At 42.8% G+C, this 18,102-nt stretch overlaps 1 protein-coding gene across 1 annotated transcript; it reads left to right on the top strand.

Annotated features, from left to right (window-relative positions):
* The first annotated feature begins 6,739 nt into the window (after positions 1-6,739).
* dsg2.1 (desmoglein 2, tandem duplicate 1) lies at positions 6,740-17,781 on the top strand. Its single transcript, XM_056415209.1, has 14 exons — positions 6,740-6,790; positions 10,213-10,335; positions 10,491-10,646; positions 10,733-10,874; positions 11,275-11,435; positions 11,698-11,832; positions 12,054-12,239; positions 12,743-13,242; positions 13,342-13,484; positions 13,730-13,951; positions 14,306-14,548; positions 14,900-15,030; positions 15,173-15,475; positions 15,748-17,781. The coding sequence occupies exons 1-14, from the start codon at positions 6,746-6,748 to the stop codon at positions 17,008-17,010; spliced, it is 3,753 nt and encodes a 1,250-aa protein (XP_056271184.1). The 5' UTR covers positions 6,740-6,745; the 3' UTR covers positions 17,011-17,781.
* The last annotated feature ends 321 nt before the right edge of the window (positions 17,782-18,102 follow it).

Consider the following 18,102-nt stretch of genomic DNA (forward strand, 5'->3'; position numbering starts at 1 on the left):
CAGAGTTCGAGATGCTCTCACTTCACGTGACTTTTAGGGGAGAGAAACAATCCTGAAGTCTGCATCTCATGAAATTGTCGTTTACAGTTGAAGGCCAACGCCCGGTGATCTCAGGTCGGTGTTACTTTCCCACATGACGTCTAGCTGGCTGTAGACCACGAGCCTGTGGCGCAGTGAATCACAGGCAGTATGATTGAGAGATGTCCGGACAGGTTGGTGATGAAAGGTGTTGGCACAACCCGGGAGAAAAAACGAACCAATCTGGTGATCCATTTTCTCAGTGTGATCTGCAATGTTTTCTCTACTGTTTATCTAAAAAAATGTTTTCACAAGGGTAATCTTTATAAGTTTGGCAGGGGAATTGTTTTTCCTCAGCATCACGTGTTTTACTCATCTGCTTCCCCAAGTTAGAATTTCACTATGCACTGAAAACACAAGGCACATACAAGTTATGTAAATGTAATCTGTTCTGGAAGAAAAACATGAATGCTTTATTTATATTGATCATTTTAGCTTCCATGAAAAAAAATCACAAATGCTTTATACACTTTAAAATAAAAAACCTCTGAGCAAATCAATCACTCAATGACAACAACGTTACACTGTTGTTTGTTTGATTGATTAGCTACATCTTCCCACTACTGTTTAATTTGTTAGTTAATTTGATATTATTCTATTCTATTCTTTCTATATTATGTATCTATGTATCTATCTATCTATCTATCTTACTATCTATCTATCTATCTTTCTATTTATCTATGTATCTATCTATCTATCTATTTTCTATTTAAGCTGATCTAGTTACAGCCTCAGATAAATAGCAGTATGAGTAACTCTGGCCCTAAATGTCGACATGAGTCCTCCAAAAACTTTCTGCTCTAATTCACATTTAAAGAGACGTCCACTAGGCTGCGAACAGTGAGGACATTGTTTGAGCGGCAGACCTGAGCTCTCTCCTTACAGTGCCACAGGTTTCCATTACTCAGAGGTCATGTTTCAGTCAGGTGTACACCTGAGCAGAGAAAGGAGGAGGAGGAGGAATGTGGAGGGAACTGCCTGGTAACAGACGAAGGCCATGATGACCTGACAAACCAGAAAAAAACTCACGGAGGAGTCCCCTCTCTCACTCTAACTTCCTTGTTATCAAACACACACACACACACACACACACAGACACCCACACACGCACGCACGCACACACACACACACACACACACACACACACACACACACACACACACACACACACACACACACACACACACATACACACACACAAATGCCTTTGAGCTCTGAAACATGTAGTCTTTCATTCATTTGACGATAGAGAGACTCTTACTCACTAAACAAATGAATGATATGCACAGTCACCAGTTGAATGCGGTTACCACCTGCCCCATAGTCTTCATTGTGAAGGCATTTTTCACTTTTCTGTAGAGCGAAAGCAAAATGTGGGAAAGTGTTGTGATGAACTACCAGGTAATGCCACGGTCAATCCAGTTAAATGTATATTTTGTTGCTAAAACGTTTGTACTTTTACTTTTTGAAAATGTTTTCTTCAACTTGTAATTGACTATTGGCTCTTTAATTATAGTCAAAGATCTCAATACTTCTCAATAACAATGGACTTAAAACTCTAAAAGTGAACTAGTGAGGCTTGTTTTAGCCTTCAGCCAAATGCATTTTGGTCCCTTACAGCCACACTCGACTGAGCGATGACCATCCCCCGACAGAGCTCAAACTATCACAACAGAAATCTAGGAAGTCCCTGAATGTCACCCGTCTTGAAACCCGTCCTGTACAGCTAACTGTTGATACCTTTAGCAGGCGTCACCTCCCTGCATCGGACAATGAGCTCCAGACTGAGAATGTCCTCCAGTTACAAAGGGCTTGTAACAGTTACACGCCTCGGTAACTGCTGCAGCAACTATACATATGAAATAGGATTATACAAAGAAGCTCAACATATTTTCTTAGGTTTTGAACACATCAATAAGTAGTTTAAACCCGGCTGTGAATGGTTTAAAACAGACGACCAATTAAACCATGTGATCTTAAGATATTATTAGAGCTTTATATGTTCACAGAAGTTATACAGGTATTTCAATGAATACTTAAACACTTGCTTTTATCTGCTTCTATTAACCCTTTATTAGGTTTTAACAAATGGCTTATAAATGCTTGCAGGCAGCTTAGAGTAAACAGTAATGATGTCCAATGGCTTGTAGGTGTTTCTCATGAGAAACCGCTGTCTCTCAACATGAGCATGATATGCAGGGAGCGTCACATGCTGGCTGGGTTAGTCTCTCAGTTCATGGACCGACATGTCGAAGCCGCTTACTCGTTATGTTTTGCCTTTGTTTGTCTGATTACTCATGCTTTTCAGTCGGCCGGAGACAGTTTCCTGTGGAACCGGTTTTTAGCGCTGAATAGAATGACTCCACCCATGTAATAAGGAGACCGCACCAACCGTGTCAGTCCAGAGGTAAACACAGAAGTGGGTTGGATGGTCCATGGTTACGACAAGCTGCATACCCAAACCTGTTTCCAACAGTTCATCATCAGGCATTTATTCTGGGATATTTGGGCACACATTGGTGAAGATATTCATCACCTTCAACTGGAATCGTATGTGTTAATTCACAGGAACAATTATATTATGTTACATTTGTAATTTATTCTTCATGATTACGTTAGCAACTGTTTAACAATACTGGTTTTCATCACCTTATGTCACGTTTACGTCACGAGGCAAACCGGTTAGCAGGAAAACATGTTCATTGTACGTTTCCGCAAACCAAAAACACATTAAGTTACTTAATGTAGGTTTTTGCATTCGGTCAGAGCAAGAGATGTAAATCAAGCAGCAGTACACCAAACAAAGAAGTACACCAAGGCAGGGGTGGCTGGTGACATTTTTTTGTGGTAGGGCCATCCAATCAATTTCAGCAAACATCCCATAATGATTCAATGCAAAAAAAGTATAAAACAAGCATTTCTACTTAGTAGTTAAATATTTAACATTTATTCCAACACTGACATAATAAGGACATCTTATTCATACAATTCAGTATATTATATATATATATATACATATATATAAATATAATATTCAGTATAATATGATATACAAATACCATATAATATAAATATACAATATAAATATAATTAATATATTCTAATAAAATATATATATATTGTATAATATAAATCACATATATATAGAAAATATAATAGAACATGTTTATATATTTAGATGCCCCTAAGAACCTTGTTAGTGTTAAAGTGTGCCTTTTTTATGCTCATTGTATTTCTTCACCTCAATCCTGTGGCCGTCGTCCAGCTGGTTGCGACATTCACTTTGCCCAATATGGCTGCTTGACAGAGTTATCCATGCATGTCCTGGTGTTTTCTTAATTTCAAAGTGCTTCATGTCCCTTACTCTCATAACTGTCCATGTTGGATCTGTTTGAATTATAAAGCTGGTCTGTACAGAAGCTTCCAAACCTTCCTGGTGTACCAGTCTCTACAGAAGCTTAATGTGCTGCTTCCATTCCAGCCAGTCTGTTGTCTTCTTGTGAGGTTGATCTGGGACCAGCTGTTTTACCTGTAGTTTCCCCTCCAAAGTTCTTCTCTCAAACGGGTCTTGGAGGAGCAATTTTACCAGGTCGGTTCTTCTTGGAAGAGAAGTGCTCACGCTCGCGCTCCCGCTGGCCGTTGTCATCTCGTTAAAAAAGCGCTTGGCGAGAACGCGCAGCTTTGGGCCAGATGACTTTGGCACAAAGCTGAACATATTTTAGGACGGTGATAAGCTAAGTTGTATATCACTCATTTATATCTATAATCACTAATAGGCTAAACTGCTTCTTAGACCCGTCTCTTCAGGGCCAAAACGATTCGGCCCCAGCACAGCTGAGACACTCAGACAGTGCAGGAAGTGCAGGAAAAGCATATATTTTGTGCAGATATCCTATTTTACAAATACTACTGGGTACAGCCCATATTTCTAAAACACCAATATTAACAATTTTTATCATTTATAAATATTATTAATATTATGATTAGAATTGTTGTGGCTCAAGGTGGGTGGGGCCAGACCCCGTGGCCCTCTATTGGCTGCACCAAGGGCTGGTTGGAGGGTCAAACAAACAGGTCTTTCAACCAGGAGACCGCTGTTTGTGTCCAACGTAAAATTAAAAGTAAACGTTGACTTCATGCTTGTTATGTAACTTCATATAAATATGTACAGTTGTTATGTACAATTGTTACGCTGTAACATGTTGCATTGCTGTTATATACAAGTACTACTATGTCAAAAATGTACTCTTTGTTTTCTGGAACCACTCCAATAAGTCACTATTTATAAATGGTGTATACAATGTAACCTATGCCTTTACTCATTAAAGCATTTACTGGTGCTTTATAGATGCAGTGAAAGAACAAAACTCGTCTTTCTGTTGTTTCTTTTCCACATTAATTGAGGAAACAAAGCTCCAGGTCACGTTTTGTCTGAGAAACAAGGGGAACAGGACATGTATAACCCAAACTGCCATTGTAAACATCCATCACAGCTTACTGAGACCATTTACTACTTACTTTAGTTGTTCATACATTGGTACAATGAAGGATTATAAGTAACCTTTATGGCAAACTCATTTTAAGTCTGATCTTCTATTCGTTGCAGAACTTAAAATAGCTGATGGTGTTATGCGGCTTACATTTCGATGACTCACAACCGTTACTTTTTCTTTCATCTTTTCAAAAGGAATTTTTTCGAAAACATTGAAAAGTGAAATTTCTTTGGAAATCTCAAAACAGTTTCCCTCTAAATCAAGAAGGAACACCACACAGACACCAACCACGTTTATTATCTAGTCACATGTGCCAAAACTCAAAAACAGACACTGACTAATCATGATCAAGATCAATAACATTTTTATTTCCTGGCTGTATGACTCACGGACACACCTGCATTCAGCAGAAGAAACAACACCATGCCCTACCTGTCTGTTTATGTCGACTTGTGAGGTAAAACGTCCCAACATTCCTCCTTTGAATCATGTGTCTGTTTGCCAAAACCCAAGATCAAAGAAAAGCCTTTTTAAATTCACAGTTTCACCTCATTTGTTTTCTTCTCAGTTCAGACTTGGGCTATATTATTCCATTATGGTATATTCCTGTATATTTTACCTTATATTTTAAAATGCCTTTTGCATATATACTCCATGTTTCTATTTTAAAACAGCCCACCGAAACTAACATGGAAATCAACCACAGACAACTACAGAAGTTTTTACAAATCTGGTTAACTTCACTAACTGGATAGTTGGCATGGAAACCGATCAAACAGCAGACACAAGGTTTCTCTTATTGGTGACCATATCAGACAGTATTAGTCCTAACTTACCATGATACTTTCAGCCTCCTAATGGGGAAGTGGTGGGAAAAGATGCATGTAGTTGCTCTTGTTTACCGCAATAAGATAGGAGTTGTACTTTCGGGATTGCTTATTGCTCAAAGACAACCTAGGCAGCTCAAGTTCCCAGAAAACATCGGAACACTCCGCTCATCCCGGACATGGCATTAACTTCGAAGTCTACAAAGCAAGTGCTCCTGCTGAAACTTACGGCCTCCTGAAGACCAAATTGAAGAAGACAATTAAATGTAATACAATTCAGTTTATTTTATAGGCCAATATCACAAATGACAAATTTACAATCTGTACACATATGTACATGCATACAATGAGTGCAAAAGGACAAAATACGCAGATCTGGTGACGGTTTGCTGGAGAAAAGCCTGGAGAACCTATTGGAAGCCAGTCCAAGTTGGGTGCCGGGGCTTTGCTGGCCATTCCCAACAGCAGACTGCAGTGCACCAAGAACATTCTGGAGGCTGCTAACAAGGACTTGCAGCGGCTGTGGATCTGGATATGGGATCTATGGACCAGGGCACCATTTGGACAGACCCTCACCGGCTGGGTCAGGCGAGAGTATCTAATAATTAAAGACCCCAAACACCCTACGGCCCTGGGTTCTTTACTGATGACATGTCCATACAACATCTTCTCAATCCCAACTTGTTCAGCAATGCTTGGTCAGTGGCCCGACACTTCAAACTTGGACGCTCTAGGTTCCCCTCTACTGTCAGTTTAGGATGTTGATATCAAATATCCCTCTTGTTGCTGATCCTTTGGTGCTTAGGGGGGAAACCTACTGGTGACAGCCTGACACCTGTTACATTGTCTCTTTGTAGTCAATCGGTTTGTCTTAGTTGTCTTGTGTCTCCTATGATTGTTTTCCCCTTTTCATGGTTGTTATGGGTCCCTTTTACAGCGGATTAGTATCCTTTGTAGTTGTTTTATGTTATTTTTTGGTCATTTGGTGTGTCTTTGTGGTTGTTCTCCCACTTTTCATTGTCGTTGTGAGTCTCTGTTTAGTCTTTTAAAGTTCTTTTTGTGGTCATTTTTACTCTTCCTGGTCAGTTTGCTTCTATTATTCTTTTCTTTGTACTAATAACAAGGTTATTATTGAGTACCCCCCCCCCCCCCACACACACACGGACGCACACATACACACTCACTTTCTCCTGCAGGGTGTGTGTGAGAGCGAGAGCGTGTGTGAGGTGGAGTCCTCCTCTTTCATAAGCCTCCTCCTCGTCTCCATCAGATCACAATCAGTCTGGGACTCTAACCAGCACCACTAGGACTCTAGAGATTCATTTGTTACGGATACCGGGACCAGCCATGATTGGGTTCTCTTCCCCAGTGTTTGTCCTGCTACTACTGACGGTGAGTTACCCTTCCGTCTTTCAACTGCTGTTGGTTTTCTTTGGATTCAAGCTGTGTTGAGATTCGGAAACTGTTTTTTGTTAAACTCTAAACATAGCGTAAGTCTGAGTGACTGGTTTCAGCTCCAGGTAAAGAGAACGTTTAGAGGTTCTACCTGAACGCAGAAGCAAACAACACACTCTCCGCTCCGTTTGCAGAAACCAGTAGTTCCAGTCGGATTGCCTTTCCAGGATGTATTCTTCAAAAAGCTCATATCATGGGCTTAATTACCGTGTCTGTGTTAATTCGAACAAATATGGGCAGCACGGTGGCTCAGTGGTTAGCACTGTCGCCTCACAGCAAGAAGGCTCTGGGTTCGAATCCCGGTCGTCCCGGTCGTTCCAGGTCCTTTCTGTGTGGAGTTTGCATGTTCTCCTCGTGTCTGCGTGGGTTTACTCCGGGTACTCCGGTTTCCCCCACCATCATAAAGACATGCACCGCAGCCTCACCCCGATTCGTATGGATGTGAATGAATGTTGGTGGTGGTCGGAGGGGCCGTAGGCGCTGATTGGCTGCCACGCTTCCGTCAGTCTGCCCCAGGGCAGCTGTGGCTACTGATGTAGCTTACCACCACCGGGATGACTGTGTGTGTGTGTATGACTACTGGACTCTGAACTCTGTAAAGCGACTTCGAGTGTCTAGAGAAGCGCTATGTAAAATAAATGATTATTATTATTATTATTATAAATACCTGGCTGCCATGGCAACGCACAGGTGTGTTCTGGCTGTGTTCAGTGTCACATGTCAAAGCCTGAGTTGAGTTGGTGTACTTAAAAATAACGAGCCTGACACACCGATGTGAGATCACTTCCCGTACGTTGGTTCACTCGGCGCCCTTGGGTGAACCACAAAGTGGTCCGTGTGATTAGGATGGATTATTAAAATGTGATTTTAAACAATATTATGATGATGTCACAAGCCTTTCATAAAGCCGAGGAAGGGTCCATGCACCCATTAATACTGGGAGCATCAGTAACAGATTACTTGACAGAAGATAACCCATGAACAAAAGTGTATTTGTATCAGAGACCAGCTCCGAGGACAGCAAACTTCATGACCAAGTATTATGCTTCATCTTTCTACTTCTGACAATTCTGCACTTTGACGCTACCTATTGCTGATTCAAATCAACACCTAATTCTCATTTGTGCTCTTTGTGGTGTGAGTTTTTTTGGGTACAGATTCAGAACAACATAACATAATTTCTGACTGGAGAATTATTAAGGAGTAATAACCCAATACCAAGTAGTAACGACACCTCTCCAGTCTAACAACGCATGCAATGGATCCTTTTTGTGCCCAGATCTAGAAAATAAAAAGACTATTTATCTGGGTTTGCTCTCAGCCAATCATCACCAGCGTTCTTAGATATAATATAGCGAGTGATTGGCCCACAAGAACAGCAGCTATTCGAGTGTGGCATAGTTGTATTTTGTTTATAGTTGGCAAACTTGGCAGTAGAACGCAACTGAATGCTTCCAGTCACACAATGGGTATCAAATGAAGTGGAATAAAAGTTGTAAAATGAAATACTCTATTGGCATGGGCACCACTTTAAGGGGCCTGGTATTGGTGCAGGTATCGATACTCTCATAATCATCCAGGTGAGAGAGAGGATAGCGATACCCATAAAGGAACTCAATAACATTTCCTAAACATGGTGAGTGAGACTTTCTCCTTCCTGTTCACTCAGAGATGGGAGGCCACTCCTTTTCTGAAGGAACCCAAAGTCTCTAATACCTCCTCTGGCATCCTGACATGCCCATGCACTGACTGAATAGGCGAGGCTCAGTTAAACCTGCTGGGCGTGGTAGGGTGTGTCTGCCTCTCTTAGTATCTCACCAGACACTCCATACCTTTTTCACAACAAGGATTCCTAGATCTCTCTTCATCTTTCGGAAATAACTGTGGAGGAAGTGAAACCTATGATCAGAATAGATAGTCTGATGACTAACAATGGGCTTACTTCTAAAGTGATTTGGGACTGGGCAACTCCTGCCAGTCCCTCAAGGACCCCTGGTTGAGAATCATTGCAGTTCAACTTGACCGAAATTCAACATGTCTTCGCTGGAGAGTTATAAGGCTGCTGGAAGGTGCACTCACGCCAGAATTCACATCCAATGCATTTTTCTGTCAATATATCCCTCGAGTCACAGGGAGCACGCTGCCTTTTCTGCAAATACAAGCAGCTGAGCATTAGTTTCGAATGTTGTCAAATGAAGCAGAATTTCCCTCTCTCGTCAAACCGGCAGGTCAAATTTCAGCTGGACCGAACCCTGCATGAGCAGCAGGAAGTGAATGCATCTCTTCCCCTTCTTTAGTCACATGAAAGGGGTGGGTGGGTGCAGACGGTGCTGACACCACGCTGACTACCCCTGGTTCATGTGTTCTTGTGAGAGCACGACAACTTACGCTTTTCATTCTTTTGAGCATATGGAGTTTAATGACGTGCTGCTCCTCCAGTCTCAGACTGGGAAGGGCCCTGTGTCAGCCACTATAACTGGAATAACCTGTGTGAGTCCATGAGGCTTTATTCAAACTAAAGATACATAGGGCTACATTCGAGAGATACAAGTCAAACTATCAGACAATAATCAACTGAAAAAGGAAGAAAAAAGGTTTTAAATTTTATCAGATTGAAATTACTTAAAGATGAATGAAAGGCAAGACTGGGGAGATTTACGTGCTCATTTCTTTTTTTGCAGTTAACACAGGATCATGATATTTCAATGTTTTGTTCTGGGACATAAAATACATCAGTTAATACCCCTTTGGTCACTTTAGAATCTTTTAGGTGTCAAAATGGTGGTTGCTAACAAGCTTCTGAACAAGACGACTAAACGCCATCTCGCCGACTAGTCAGCCTTTAGCGTAGCGGTGGTAGTAAAAACGCAGTCATGTTAGCGTGAGTTTGACACACCTCCCTCACCTGTTGCTGGATCAGGAGCAAAGAAACAGAACAAACATTTTTTTCCCACTGATATCTAAACACACAACTCTTCTCTCCTTGATATGTCTCTCTTAGCTACGAAGATGCATATATTTGGCTTTATATGACCAGTTGTGGCTAGCTTGTCGCACAAAGTCTCATTTGATTGGATGATGTTTTGTAAACGCCTCTGAGTCCAGGATGAGTCATCAATCATTTCAGGGAGACGGGATTGAGACTGTGAAAATGTATTTTTCATTTCACTGGGTCTTTAAAATGTGATATTTCTCTAATTATTTTAGTTCATGTCAGATCAAACTTAAAACCATTAAGAATTGTCACAAAAGTATTGTCAATATGTAAAGCAGAATAGTTTTCTTAAGGTTTATGCCACGATAAACCTTCCATAATTGGACCAAAGATTCATCTGTCTTCTACATCTATTGTGTTGCAGGCTGTTATTGCGGTGATTGCTAACTCTGGAGATATTCTAATAAGACGGAAAAGAGAATGGATTATCCCTCCAAAGCCGCTGAAGGAAAATGTAGACTACACCAAACGGGATTTTATTGCTAAGGTGAGTCACTGGTTGATTGTACCCTTTATTTACTCTGGATCAAACTGACAAAGAGGGGACTATCTTATCATTGACAAGACAAGCATGTATCTGTCTTTCAAGGTTTTTTTCTCCGGTGCAGTGAGATGAACAGGTCTGGTTTTTGTCCCTTTTAGATTCGGTCAGATTCTGAAACTTCGGAAAAGATCGAATACTCCATAGAAGGCATCGGTGCGAATAAAAAGCCCTTCCATGTGTTTGTTGTCGACCCCGAAACTGGATTTATTAGAGTGACCCAGAAGCTCGACAGGGAGCAAATAGACACGTACACTGTGAGTGATACAGGAGCGATTCTGTTCTATTCAATTGTACTAATGATGATGGAGACAATGATATTTAAGGAACATTTCTGTTTTAGCTGTCGGGTATTGCTAAGAAAAGAGATGGCAGCCATGCAGAGGAAAAAATTGACATACGCATCAAGGTTGTGGATGAGAACGACAACGCGCCTGTGTTTGGACAACTCGAGCACGGGAATGTGAATGAGCTCAGTGCTATAGGTGAGTGTTTCTGCATCTTTATGTCGTAAATACCGAGCCTTCTAATTATTCCCAGAATGAATTCCTGACCCCCTCATCAAACAAGATAACGTTTTTCATAAAATCATAAAAATAAACTGCTTGCAAAGATTCATACAGTGTGAAAATAGCTTTATGAACTGATTTAACTGGTAGTACAAAAGGTTCTGGTAAACAATATGACAGCGCTTGAATTTTTTGGGACAAGTCATCTTTCACTATCAACATTAATCAGCTCGGTTTGTCTGTTCCTGCTGAAATGTTACATAAGCCAGGGTGAAATTGAATGCTTTCAGTTTGCTGTCATCAGAGCACAACAGACGAGAATAGAATGGATCTACATTAAGGTTAACGACTGTTTCATTTGATGCTGTTTTTACAGGGACTTCAGTTATGAAAATAACTGCAACCGACGCTGACGAACCAGGGAACGAGAACTCTCAACTCGCTTACAGCATCCTAGAACAGAACCCACCGAATGACATGTTCGCCATAAACAACGATGGGACCATCTTCGTCAAAAATGCTGCCCTGGACAGAGAGGTACAGCATGAATTGCATCCTAAGAGCCAGTGGCAATTACAGATAACTGATATTATGCTCCCCATCTGAGGATCAATGTCAGCTAATGTAATCATCAATCACAAGACACCATTATCTTTGATGTAATGTGCATGTTTTGTAAATAGTACTAGACTGTTTGATCATTTGTAATGCTATTGTATTTTTGGGGGAATTTGACTAAAACATACAGTTAAGTCCCGAGTCCCTGCTCTAACTCTTCTAGCCTGCTTTCTGATTTCAGACAATAGATCAGTACACTCTGAAGGTAAAAGCTCAAGACCTAAATGGCAAACCAGGCGGAAAGAGTGGAATCAGCACGGTCACCATTAATATCCAAGACATAAACGACAACCTTCCCACTCTAGAAAAGCAGGCGGTAGGTTTCTATTCTCTACTATATCAACATGTTGTAATGAGCACTATTGGTGCGAGAGGGAATAGTTTCCATGAGGCTTTTCAGAGTTTAATGGTTTCAATGTTTAGAATATATGGAATGTTGATATATATTTATATCGCAGACCACACATTAAAGCCAAAGACATGCTAATCAGCAAAAGTGTTCTGTTACTTTCATCTGATAATGTGTTTGACTTGCAGTATGAGGGCAGCATTGAGGAGAACGCACAGGGTGTGGAGGTGATGAGGCTCAAAGTAGAGGACCTGGACGTGGAGAACACAGAAAACTGGGACGCTGTGTTTGAAATTGTCAAAGGCAACGAGGCGGGGTACTTCAGCATTAAAACAGACCCCAAGACCAACGAGGGCATCCTGATGCTCGACAAGGTACTGCAGTTTTCATTTACAAGAATCGTATGTGTGGGTATCCCCGTCTTTCATGGGATTAATGTAGAAGCCCTGCCCTAAAGCATACCCTGTTTTATGGTCTATTTACTCTAAATGGACCATCATTTATGAACATCATACTGTAAGTAGCTATTGGACTCTCACATAAACCTATCATCATATTGATAAGTATTTACTTATTTACATACAATATTGGCACGCAAACACAATACAGATATATCTCTTTAATACTCAGACCCATTATTGCTGGACATTTTATAAACCAACATCATTTTTGGATTATTTCTAATCTAAAAATAAACAACGACTTTTGTTTATTTGTGAAGACCGGATTCATCCATGGCACATGAATTTAACATTTTGGATGGACGTAAAACACGTCTGCATTTCAGTCATCAAACTGAATTTTCTGAGTTTGTATTGACAAATATGTACAAACAGCAAAGCTGCCACTAATAACTTTGTGCTTGTATGTGCTACAGGCTGTGGATTATGAGGATGTGAAGGAACTTGACCTAGGAATATCTGTGAGGAACAAGGCTCCAATGGCTGATGGATCTCAGGGAGGAGTTGGTGTTGGTGTAGGTGTCGGTGTCGGTGCAGGTGCAGGTGCAGGTGCCGGAGCCGGTGCCGGTGCCGGTGCAGGTGCAGGTGCCGGAGCCGGTGCCGGTGCAGGTGCAGGTGCAGGTGCCGGTGCAGGTGCTGGCGGCACAGGTGGCACAGGCGGCACAGGTGGCACAGGTGGCACAGGTGGGTCTATTGGAACTGGAGGCACCGCAGGCACCGGAGGAACATCATTGCCAAAAGGGAAAACCTATCCAGTCAAAATCAAAGTAAAGAACCTGCCCGAGGGGCCAAGTTTCGACCCGAAAGTGAAAGCCATTCCCATCTCAGAGGGAGACAGCTCTTTCAACGTGAATACTGTTATTGCGACCTACAAGGCAACAGATGCAGACACCAGGAAACCGGCAGAGAACGTCAGGTCAGTGCTCACACAAACATAAAGATGAAGCCTTTTGCAGTTAACACTACAACGTCTGCTCCTCCATTATAATATCTAACACAGACTTTTCTGATGTAGGTATGTCAAGGGCTCGGACCCTGACAACTGGCTAACCATCGACCCAAAGACGGCTGAGATCAGACTGAACAAGATACCTGATAGAGAATCTCCATACCTGATCAATGGGACATACATGGCTATAGTGCTCTGCATCTCAGACGGTAGGCTACACTCTACACACCACCATGTTTCTGCTCCAGCTACAATACTGGTTTTCTTAGTGAAAAGTAGCTGGAACGCTTTGAGTGTTTAAGGGTTTTGCTGATCTTACAGCCTTGCCAACAGTGGAGCTACGTTTTGTCTGAGGATGGCTTCAGAGGAGCATGTGTCTCTGAAAAATGGAATTAGATACAAAGGAAATGCTGAATGATCTGTTTGTATTTGTTTTTTCCCCCTTCCAATTCAGACATGCCTGGTAAAACAGCCACTGGCACAGTAGCCATCCAGGTTGAGGATTTTAATGACAACTGCCCTTCCCTGAACAGCAACATGGAGACAATCTGTACCCCAAGTGATGCAGTTATTGTGAGCGCAACAGATGTGGACCACTTCCCAAATGGGGCTCCGTTTCACTTTGTCATCATCCCAGAAGAAACTCGGGGCAAATGGCATGTGGAGCATCTAAACAGTGAGTAGGAGACTGCTATGTATTGCAAAGTTATGTTTTGAGATATACAAGAACACAGATAGATATAAAGTTATACACATCTCTCTCAAATGAAGCCAATGTGGAAGTATCAAAAACAGAAGGGGGAGAGGAGGTTGGGGGAATATACATTGCATAAATGTGAATATTATGTTACTGAGTGATGAAGGTGCCTGGTATGCATCTTAAACTAGTAGACTATCAGAATGTCTGGAACCTTGTTTTTAAATTACAATGTGGAAAAGCCGAATTCAGTTTTTAATCCGGAATACTGTAAACTTCATACTAAAGCACTTTCACTCACTACACTTTTCATGTTTGTCCTGTTTCTGGCAGAAACCTCAGCTATCCTGAGGGCCGTGGGGCCCACATGGCCTGGCTCCTATGAGGTGAGCTTTATGGTGAAGGACCAGCAGGGTTTCGCCTGTCCAGAACCACAGAAGGCGACGATCCGAGTTTGTACCTGTGAGGATGGCGTGGTGTGTGGTAAACGAGGCGCCGGCGGTCAGCCCAAAAGGGGAATGGAGTTAGGACCTGCAGGCATCGGACTGCTTCTCCTAGGCCTGTTGCTGTTATTACGTAAGTGTGATGTGCACATTCTGCAGAAGGGTCGTGTGACAAAATAGCTGGATTTGAGATGAAAATATAGTTTCGGCCAAAGATATGTATCCACATATATATCCAAGACATTTTTATAAACACCCTTAAGTAAAGAATGAGTCAGCAAACCTTTCTACAAAAGAAAAGTTGAATTACAACATTGGACTAATAGAAGCACCTGGTGTTGGTAATAAAGAACTAAATGGTTGCCTGTCATAAGAGAAAACACCGTATTGGGTCAGGTTAATTAAAACCGAGTACTGCAGTCCCTGCAGCACTTTTGAGGAGTCTTAAGGTAGACAACAACTTTTTGTTTTTTTGTTTTTACAGTCGGCCTTCTGATGCTGCTCTTCTGCAATTGTGGGGGGGCCGGGGCTGGGTCGGGGAACTTTGCTGAGATGCCTTTCGACACCAAATCCCACCTCATTAACTACCACACTGAGGGCCAGGGGGAGAATACGGTAGGTTGACCTTTTACACACACAAGGGAGGACGGGAATATTGGCATACATATTGGCAGCTTGCTTTTGAGAGGATGTCTGCTTGAAAGCTGCATGAAGGCCTGAACATGTTCTAACATTTGGATCATTTGCCTTTTCGTAGGCGGTGCCACTCCTGACCATGCCAACACAAATAGATGAAAAGATAGTTATGGGTAACAGTTTGTCAGTAATGGCACCCGTGGCAGGTATGGGCTTCCAGAGATCCGTAACCTCCATGGATGGGATGAACGTGTATGGAGATGGCTACGCAAGTGGCCACAGAGGAGAATCATGGGGGATGGCGAACCAGGCAATTGGCAGTGGGTTGTACTCTGAGTTTGACGGCAGAGAATCCAGAGCAGGTGGAGGAATGTATGAAGGCATGGCTCTGCCAGACCACTTTCTAGGACAGTACTACTCTCAGGTGAGCAATTATTTCTATATGTGGACTCTTACCTTCTGTAGCCCATGGTAGTAACACATAACTCAACTAAGACTGTCTTTCATGGAACCAAAAAATGTCACACTGTGTACTTACTCTCTCAGTTGAAGCAAAGGCTAAGTTTGGCATATACCTTTAATAAACTATTCCTAAGAGGGTATTGTTTTTGGGTGACGGCTACATTCCCAATTTTCCAAAAGAATAGCTGCTCAATCAACCAAAAAGGTGACACATTCCTTTTTCTGTTTCAACAGAAGGTGACAAGTGAAAAAGAGAACCTTGCAGCGAAGGATGGTTTTCTGGTCTATGACTACGAGGGCCAGGGCTCCTCTGCTGGCTCAGTGGGCTGCTCCAGCCTCCTGGAGGATGACAACGACTTGGATTTTCTTGATGACCTCGGGACCAAGTTCAAGACCCTGGCTGAAGTGTGCGGAGGCAAGAAGATCCCAACCGAAGTCAAACAAGTGTTCACTCTTCCGCTCAGTGCTTCCATCAACACACAGACCTCAGTATCAAGTTCAATGGCCGTCCAACAGCAACCCCCTCCACCCAAGCTGCAGCCTACCATTCCCACAACTGTGGTCAGGGATTTATCTGAGGGTACTCAGGTGATGAAGGAAAGCACGGCGACCGTGAGGGAAGGGATGACCACAGTCAGGAATGGAGTGACTATGGTGAACGAAGGGATGGCAAATCAAGGCCAGATGCTCCTGATACAGCCGCAGCAGCAGCAGCAGCCCATCTACTACACCACCAGCCCGATGATGCAGCCGACACACTTCGTAGTCCAGCCACAAGTTCAGAACACTGTCCTGCTGGCGGAGGCACCAACCACCAACATGCAAGGCATGGTACTGGTTAACGGCACCCAGACTGGACCTACCCAAGGCATGGTACTGGTTAACGGCACCCAGACTGGACCTACCCAAGGCATGGTACTGGTTAACGGCACCCAGACTGGACCTGCCCAAGGCATGGTTGTTCAGGGCCAGACAATGATGTCCAGCGGACAAGCCCGTGGCCCCCACATGGTGCTGATGGACAGTGGTGGATTCCAGGGGCAAAACCTGATACAAACTGGGAACCTCTCGGGTTCTCAGACCTTGATGATGGTAGAGGGCAACGTCCCTGCAGGGTCAATGACCTACGTGCAGGGGGGCACTCTGCAGGCAGGAGGGCTTTCAGGATCCCAGAGGGTCCTGGTGGTCGGAGGGTCAACAAGCAGCGGAGGGCCTCTTATCCAGAAGGCAGGAGGTCTGTCCCAGAAAAGTGGCATCTCTGGCTCTCAAAGAGTCATGGTCGTCGGAGATGCAACGAGCAGCAGTGGGCCTCTGGTCCAAGAGGCAGGCGGTCTGTACCAGTTGAGTGGCGCCTCTGGATCTCAAAAAGTCCTCTACAGCAAGGGCAGGCCATCTACTGGCTCCCAGAGTACCGTGGTGGGCTCCTCTACCACCACCGTGAATTCAGCCTCCACATACCGCAATGTGGTGGTGCAGGAAACCAGAGAAAGACACTGAATGAGAGACTATCAGGACAAGTGTGGACCTTTCCAATGATGCTGATGAGACTGTTCCATTGGCCTGGTCCTGGTGGTGATGGGATGCTTGTGGGACTCAACTAATGCAAGACAGCTAATGAAGAGGGCAGCTTCCCTATACCCTCCCTTGAATTTGACAGCACAATTCTTGAAAAATGTTTGTCAATCCCAAATGTTTGGACACACTGCAGCACAGCTATCTCCAGACACCCCGACCCTTCTTCTTATTGTTTACCAGCAGCTCAATAGCTCACTCTGTCGGTCAATCGGTCCACACACATTTCCCAACCATATTTGTCCTTTGGAGGCTGAACTCTGTCATATGGAAGTCAAGTGTGCGGGCGTGAAGGTGTTTGTTCTAATGCCAAGTGGCAAACAGGAGGTGTGTCAGTGTGATTGGCCTGTAGCAAGAAGGTACGTATCTTCTGAACCGATTCAGGTTCCATGATCAAACTCAAGAATGATCTCAGCGAAGTGCCCCCTATACATAAGCCACAACCTACTATAAATCACAATTATAACTTACAATCTGATGCTGAAAGAATTGTTTTGGAGGTGCGGATGCATGCCTGTACATGGTCACAGCTATTGCAGTCACTTTTCTCTTCCGTTTCTGCACCTCTTTGGAGTGACACATCATGTTCTTTATACAATTAGTACATCCTCAAGTTTTGTTGTATATCTTCACTTGCTCCATTATCTATTGTATCACATGTTGTTATTTTGCACCAATAAAAATAATAAAAACCTATTGGTCAAAAGTAGCATACCTCATTCAGGGAAGCTCAACATTATTTTTACTGCTGCGTTCATCTTCGTCAAGTTTAGTTTTAAAGACTCTGGTCAAAAATGACGATAATGTACCACAAAAAAAGAATAAAGTTGCAAAAGTTCCAATTTAACATATTGGTTTTCAAGTTAATAAAACCATCAAAATATGCATATATCAGTGAGAGAAAACAATGCTGTACTGACATGCGTCAGTGCTATTGGTAGTGTAACTAGGTGCAGTGACAAGTGTTAAGGGTACAGAAAGAAAGTGTGGTGGGCGGGACACCGAGGCTGTGCGTCT

This window comes from Pseudoliparis swirei, chromosome 5 (assembly GCF_029220125.1).
Source record: "Pseudoliparis swirei isolate HS2019 ecotype Mariana Trench chromosome 5, NWPU_hadal_v1, whole genome shotgun sequence".
NCBI classification, from domain to species: Eukaryota; Metazoa; Chordata; class Actinopteri; order Perciformes; family Liparidae; genus Pseudoliparis; species Pseudoliparis swirei.